Source organism: Mytilus californianus, unplaced genomic scaffold, assembly GCF_021869535.1.
Source record: "Mytilus californianus isolate M0D057914Y unplaced genomic scaffold, xbMytCali1.0.p SCAF_8, whole genome shotgun sequence".
In the NCBI taxonomy this organism is placed as follows: domain Eukaryota; kingdom Metazoa; phylum Mollusca; class Bivalvia; order Mytilida; family Mytilidae; genus Mytilus; species Mytilus californianus.
This window is the reverse complement of record NW_026262734.1, coordinates 31,205,361-31,213,700: the sequence shown is the minus strand read 5'-3', so window position 1 is coordinate 31,213,700 and position 8,340 is coordinate 31,205,361. Positions and strand designations below refer to the sequence as shown.

Here is an 8,340-nt window from a genome sequence, read left to right as displayed (position 1 = left end):
CACCATTGTGGATAGATGACGATAAATCCATGTGTATGAACACAGCATACAAATGCTATATCACAAATCATAGAGAAAGGATAAAAGGAGATGTTTCTATTTTTATGTATTTTTGTATTTATCTAAATACGATTTCGCCCTATTTTTTTTATTCAAATGTAAACTTAAAAACTTAAGATGTGTTATAGTCAACCATTATAATAATTTTGAATTTTGTTATCGAACATTCTCCCTTATATGATGGATTTTAATTAAGTTTTGAAAAATGTTTCAGGTTTTTTTTATTTATTTAAATGTACATATAACTTATTTATTCGTTTTAAAACTAAGGAACTATTCGAAATCTAGACCATCGTAGGAAAGAGTCCAATATAGACTTAGGTTTTGACAACCAACAAAATATTTAAGCAATATCATATATTCCCATAAATCAAGAAAAATAAGTCGATGATTTATTTAAAATGTTTAAAGTCTATCATACGCATGATAGTTTATTTTTGTTTAATTTTCAGCACTTCAGCATCAAGATAGACCGTTTCTACCTCATAATTTTAATCTTAACATGTCTGTCGATGTGTCATATTTGCCGTCTGCTATTACTTTTAAATCATGCTGTAAGACGTATGTTTATCGGTAAGTCAAATATTTTTTTTTCTCATCTTAACTTATTTTCAGGTTCTATTTGGTCAACTGTTCCGGTTCTTATGCATCCTGGTGTTTCAAATATTTTAGAAACAAAGGCGTCGGCTCTCACAGTTAACTCCTCCTGATTATTTTGCTTTTAACAAGTAAAACCTTGAACAGACCAATACCAAACATGATTCAATTGTATACAAATATTGCTAGCTAAATTAATATTTGATTGGTTAATGCAATCTCACGTGACATTGAACACGATGTCGTATTTTCACATGATCATCGTAGTCTTCTCTGAACATCGATCGTTATACAAATAAGGAGATGTGGTTTGATTGCCAATGAGACAACTATCCACCAAAGTTCAAATGCAGTGGATGTAAGCAATAATAGGCAACCATACGGCCTTCAACAATGAGAAAACCCCATACCGTAAGTCAGCTATAAAAGGCCCCGACATGAAAAATATGAAACAATTCAATTGTTAAAACTAACGGCCTAATATATCTACATCGCGTAATGCAACTCGCAGTTTATGTTGGTGTATTATAAAAAAAAAGTCATATAATTAAAGAGTTAATTTCTGATGTACTTTTGTTGTACTTTTTATGCTATGTGATTATAAGAAACCAAGGGGGATAAGAGAAATTTCATGTTACTGAATATCCCCTATTAAGGATCTCAAAAACAGGTATATATGTATTGGAATAAAAGACTCATATACCTTGCCTATATATGTATTGGAATAAAAGATTCATATACCTTGCCTATATATTTATTGGAATAAAAATTCCATATTCCTTGCCTTAGGGACAATTCAACATACTTAACATTCAAGGCGAGACGTTAGAATATCCATTTTACTATTATAGAACTTACTTTGCAATAAACTGTTAGTATATGTCACCTTGATATGACATTTGCCATATTCAAACATTAAATGCTTTTGAAAATATAATTTGACGTGATAGTACATTCGTTTCATGTTAGTTGGTTTATTTATAAAAAAAAAAAAAGAGGGATGTGGGATGATTGCCAATGATTCAACTATCCAGCACCAGACGTGGATATAATCAATTATACTATATATATAACATGGTCTTCAACAATGATCAAAAGCCGTACCGTATAGTAATTTAGTCATAAAAGGCATCAATGTGACAAATGTGAAACAATTCAAATGAGAAAACAAACGGCCTGATTTATGATGTTTGGTTTTGTGTTTTTTGTTTAAGAGAAACGTCAGTGGAATTAAATCCAATTGGAAATATGACAGTAAAAACAGCTCATGTCAGATCATCACAAATGCCTTCTGTAACCTTAACAAAACAGGATCCTTATTTTCGAGCCAACAAGTTTTCAGGTAAATACAGTATAAACAGCTCATGTCAGATCATCACAAATGCCTTCTGTCACTTTATCAATCAAATTAATTTCAATATAAAAATAAATGACACTTTGGCGATTATATCATTATTGCAAGTTTTATCCAATGTTCACGCGTTTTTAAAACCAATTTCTCTTATAGTAAAATCATCTTTTTCCATTTCGCAAGCTTCACTTCAAATATAAGTTCGCTTACGGTCTTGATGATATTGTGTCAGTAATTAAGACTGTTGTTAACATCAGACGTTTTTAAGCTTTCTGTGTGCTTCACAATTAAATCAAATTCAAATTTGACAAAAAGAATATTTTGAGGTGAAACATGTGAGTGTTTTGTTTATTAATGAAGAAATCACACATCTCCGTTGCCATGGGGAAATGTGACCTTTAATTGACTTAACGAATAGCTAGTGGAAATGGCACGATTTCGAAATACATCGCAGGATAGGTCGAACAAATTAACGAACTTTTGTATCATTTATTCATACCACATTCCGTTAAGTGTAATACAAGAAATATGTCTTCATGTGGGAAATGACAGGCTACAAACATAAGAGAATTAGTAATAGCTAAAACACGAGTGACATTAAATACAGCGCGAACAGTCATATGTTTGAACATACAGTTAACACCAACAGACATAGAAATAAGAAGATGTGGTATAAATTCCAATGAGACAACACTCCACCATAGATCGTTTTTGCACGCAACGATAAAAGATCTTTGAACAACCTTTACAATTTCCCCTAGGATGAGCCTTTACAAGATCATTGATAACTAAAAAAACTACAATCTGTTTTGCATATGAACCTTTTTGAAACAAACAATACTGTTAAGGAGATGTGGATTTTAACGTCAATGAGACAAAAAAGTGCACAAAACACTACAAAGAAAACTAAAAACACAAACGCCACCAAAAACTGGGGTTGATATTAGGTGCTCTAGAAGTGTAAGTAGATCCTGCTACACTAGTGGCACCTGCCGTCAAGTATTTTCAAACTTTCGTGCGGACAATTGCAAATATCTTAATTCACAGAGTATAATTTATTTTCATTTTCGATTATAGATGACGAGTTATATTCATTGATAATGGTAGATCCTGATGTACCAAACCCTAAAGTCGGCAGTAATTCTCATCCTTTGATTCATTGGATGATTCTTAATATCCCAAAAGGGAATGTAAATGATGGTGTAACAGTTAGAGAATACAAAGGTCCACAGCCACCTAGCGGTGTTCATACTTACTACTTTCTACTATATCTACAAAGTTCTCGAATAAGTCCATCAGTGATCAGTAATTACACCACATCATGTACTAGGTAAGGAAATCACCAGGATTAATCCACCATTTTCTACATCAGAAAATGCCTGTACCAAGTAAGGAATATGACAGTTGTTATCCATTCGTTTGATGTGTTTGAGCTTTTGATTTTGCCATTTGATTAGGAACTTTCCGTTTTGAATTTTCCTCGGAGTTCGGTATTTTTGTTATTTTACTTTTGATTGAATAGAAGATTCACTTGATATATCAAAAATAGGTAATTTGTATTTGTAAGCACCTGTCCTAAGTCAGGAGCCTGTTGTTCAGTGGTTGTCGTTTGTTGATGTGGTTCATAAGTGTTTCTCGTTTCTCGTTTTTCATATAGATTAGACCGTAGGTTTTCCTGTTTGAATTGTTTTACATTAGTCATTCTGGGGCCCTTTATAGCTTGCTGTTCGGTGTGAGCCAAGGCTCCGTATTGAAGGCCGTATAAAACCTATAATTGTTTACTTTTTACACATTGTGACTTGGATGGAGAGTTTTCTCCTTGGCACTCATACCACATCTTCTTATTTATAAATTCAAAATAAGGGCATGGAAACAGGTGCTGTAATTGTTGTTTTTACTTTGTTAACTTGCCAGAAATGGTTTTCATATTTGCACTTGTAAACCGTTCTGGTCTTACAACCTATAATACGACGGTTTCATACACTCCATGTAAATCAAGAATGAGTTTTGAAATATAATAAAAGAAGTATTAGATATGTTACACTTTTCGATTACCTTATCAAATGTTGTCAATTTGCAGTTTAGAGTCGCTTAATGTGATCAAGGGAGAAAGTATTGTAAGGAATAATATAAGGATGTGCGTAAAACACACAATCAAAAATATGAAGGAGGTGTGATAAATGGTGAGGTAACAATTTTGGCTCTTTTAATCAGAAAATAAAAACATGATTTAAATCTTCCAAGTTGCACCGTTTACGTGTTCACAGGGCTTTAGTTTGTCAGATATTATTCATAGTAATTTGAAATTTGTCCTTTAAGGTGGTACCAAACACCTGGACTAAAATTAATTTGGCTGGTTTAATTTTCATAAAATGTTCATAAAATATTTACTTTGACCCTTTGACAAAAATATAAAAATTTAAAAAAACTTGAACCACACACTTTATCGGAAAAAATTCATTGGATATATAACAGTTTGACAAACACTAATTTTGATCATTGAGAAGCTTAATATTTCCCTAACAATGAAACGCGATTAAAACGTTCAGCTGATTTTTACAGAGTTATCTCCCTGTATAGCTATGTACCACCTTAAACTTCTTCCATTGAAGGAAAAGCGATCAAGATTGACTCTATTTGAGAAAAAAGTAAAATAAGAAAAATACCGAACTCCAAGGAAAATTCAAAACGGAAAGTCCTTTATCAAATGGCAAAATCAAAAGTTCAAACACATCAAACGAATGGAAAACAAGATTTTTCCTTCAACATTTAAATATGAACAACCGATTGGCTCTACAAGATAATTTGATACCAGTTGTTTTATACAAAGAAGTTGAAGAGGGTCAAATATCTTGTTTGGGGTAAAGTTGTTGCTCATATCTGACGTTACCCAATAATTGTAAAATAGACTTTGTTTAATGTGTCAAATATGTCGTCGAAATGTTATAACATCGATGATTGGTCACGTATGGATTTAGTGTAGTGACCCAACTTTATCGTTATATTAATGGTAACAAAAACAATTGAAATTATTTAGAAAGACTGAATAATTGTCTCTTTTTGCCAATTCAGGGATTTGATGATATATCTCTTCAAACCTTCTCCTTATCAGCAACCTCGTAATTCTAAATTTGTAAATTTATTTTTTATCTAATTCATGTGTTCATGTTTGTTTAAATAATTCGATAAGAATTTATTTATTAAACATCTAAATTAAAAACGTATATATATAGACAGAACAAGAACTAAAATAATATAAATGAAAAAAGATGGGCGAAAAAAACAGCCGTGAAGTTATAAAGCTATCTTTTTTAAGGCGAAGGTATATTTTAGACAAGAGGAGAGGTTTTCGCTGGTTTGAGAAATTAATAACGTTATATGTTATATGCTTACCGAAAATATTAGTAGTTCTACCTGATTTATGTGTTTCACATAATTGGCCTGATTAATGTACAAAACAATTAACGAAAAAAAATATGATATACAACAACAAACGACAACCGCACTGAATTACAGGCTACTGGTTTGGAACAATATGTGGCGGGGTTAAAAATGTTTGCGAACGTGCCAATCCTCATGTAATCTGGGGCAATCGTGTAACAGCACAACATAAGAACAAACTATAAAATTGAAAAGGGTTTCACTCACATTACAGTTTGGTTTTGATATTCCATAGGTGTCTGTTTGATATAAACGATTTTACAATGGATCAAGGATTCACGCTGGCAGGCGCCACTTAGTTTCGAGCTGAATATGATGAATATGTTCGCCATCAGAAAGTGTATGAAAGCGGCAAGGATGCAACAGCAGAGTGTGCCAAAGAACCACAATATCCACAGTCGTGTTCTGGCGTATCTATATCTCATATAGTTGGATAGTTGTTGTGTGTTATTTTTATGACAAACCGTTAAAGACTTGAGTTTTGCCCTTGGTATCGGTTCCTGTAAACTTCTATTAGAACAGGAATTTTAGCTCCTACTATTCTGAAAGACTTCATAAGAATAATGAAAATGGGCATGCTTTGAAGATAAAATAATTTAATTGTTTTGAATTATTAACATCTGAATATTCATGATTGTAATATTGTGTTTCAAACTCTTGTTGAAACCCCAATATAAATCTGTAAATCCCAAAATCGCAAATGTCCCTTGATTACATAAAGCGACTTTAAACTGTACAGTTGTCCTAATGATAACATCTTTGGATCGGGTAACTATCTTAAACTTCTCTAAGGATTCACACAATGTTTAGGTCACACATCACTAGTTACAGAACCACATTTATAGCAGAAAATGCCTTAAAGACAATGAGTTTGTTTCGATTTTAGTTTCTTCTGTGTTGCCTAATTACTTGTTTCTTGCATTCTTCTTTTTGGATAATTGCTTGGTTGGGTTTTGTGTTTAGAGAAAGGGGTTTTGTTTTGTTTTTTTGTTTTTGTTTTTGTTTACGGGTGTTTCATATTATTCATTTTGATTTTCTGATAACCTTAGTCTGTATGGTTAATTTAACCGAAACTCTAGGTCTACACTCCTAAAGACGCCATAGGTATAGGACAGAGCCTAACAAACAGACCAGGATGGAGATAGTAGGCCAAATTTGGATACACAAACCAGAATAGAAATGTTCTGTCCTGAGCTTGCGGCCTTCTGCGTCGTTGAAGAGACATAATAATTGTCGAAATGCGCATCTTGTTCAGTAAAATTGGTACTGTTAATGTTATTTTCAGACAACTTATGTTTGAATCGTATTGGATTTTTTTATCAATCTAATATGTGTCCTTTCCCAAAAAATGAGACTTGCATCAGCGCTTGGCAATTTTTTTTTTTTAAATTTCATGAAACAAATTTGGAAAAATGCTTTCAAACTAATGTGAAAATTGTGCCTAACAAATATTTTACAAGGGAACTGTCTAATGACTCTATTTCACTAATACCTAGTTATCAATTTCCGCCATTCGGTTTATCTAGCACGAGTCCGTTGATCTTTATATAAAAGTAAAAACGTAGTTAAATAGAGAAAACTGACAACAACAAAAAATGTTTATGACATATATTATGTAATAACAATTTCGACAATAAAAATTTGGTTTCTAGCAAATTGAAGGATTGTCACTTATCCTATGCAATAACGAAAATTGGCTCTTTCTGTTACAGTATTAAGAAAAAAAAATACAAAATGTGCATATTCCTTTAATTTATAGAAAACAATAAATTTGAAATCAAAATTTCTTTGATGCTTTACATTTATTGATTAGATTATTTTCTAGAAAAATGTTTTTGTCAAATGTAATGAATTGATATTCATTAGCTCAGATCTGTTTTTATCTAAAAGAAAATTCGGTTTACAAAATACATTGTATGTCGGTAACGGAACAAATTCCTAGATAATAACATATAATATCAACAGATCCGGAGTGCTTATTTAAAACAATGACTAACAGTATGATCAGACAGTTCATTACAACTGACTTAGCACTAGTTATATGTATTTAAAATTGTTTTGGGAGTATTAAAAAAAAACTTCATCAAAGATACCAGGCTTATATTTAACCTAGATGCGCGTTTTGTCTACAAAAGACTCTTCAGTGACGCTCTAATAAAAAAAAGTTAAAAGTACGAAGTTGAAGAGCATTGAAGACCCAACAATTTCGAAGGTTTTGACAAAACCAGATGATGTAATCTATTCCTAATGGTAAAAATCCTTAGTCTTTCGTTCAATTCAATTTTTTGAAACCCGGTAAAATAACGAAATTTGAATGATATGTCAGGACAACACGGAAGTGCTGACTACTGAGCTGGTGATTCCCTCGGGAAGGAAACTCCACCAGCGGAGGCATCGACATTGTGGTTGTAAATAAACTCACCAAAGAAACTAGGCTTATAATTTTGTTCGCCAGACGCACGTTTCGTCTACAAAAGACTTATTAGTGACGCTCAAAAACATTAAACGGTCAAATCGAGTACGAAGTTGTAGAGCATTGACCCAAATATTCCGAATAATTTGACCAAATACAGCCAAGGTATTCTATTCCTGGGGGTAAAACATTCTTACTTTTTCGAACAATTCCACAATCATGAACTATTAATCCTTCAGGACTTTCAATAAGTATTGACCTTATTTGATATCTTGTATGTTTCTATCTACTTTGCGTCACTTGTTGACAAGCCTGCAAAGAAAGGTTTTATCTGTATCTTACTTGTTGGATCGATATTTTGATTGTCTGAAATAGATAAGAAGGTCAAACACGTCTTAAAAGTTTATCAGGCCTGATCCCTGTATTTGTTGTTACGTAAACGGATCAAAAGATGAGACTGTTAATAATTATTTCTGCA

General features: G+C 32.3%; 1 protein-coding gene across 1 annotated transcript; it reads left to right on the top strand.

The window, feature by feature from the left end:
• The first annotated feature begins 532 nt into the window (after positions 1-532).
• Positions 533-5,875, top strand: LOC127710979 (uncharacterized). Its single transcript, XM_052216925.1, has 4 exons — positions 533-633; positions 1,872-1,999; positions 3,086-3,338; positions 5,685-5,875. Exons 1-4 carry the CDS (start codon positions 563-565, stop codon positions 5,746-5,748), a joined length of 516 nt encoding a protein of 171 aa, XP_052072885.1. The 5' UTR covers positions 533-562; the 3' UTR covers positions 5,749-5,875.
• Positions 5,876-8,340: the final 2,465 nt, after the last annotated feature.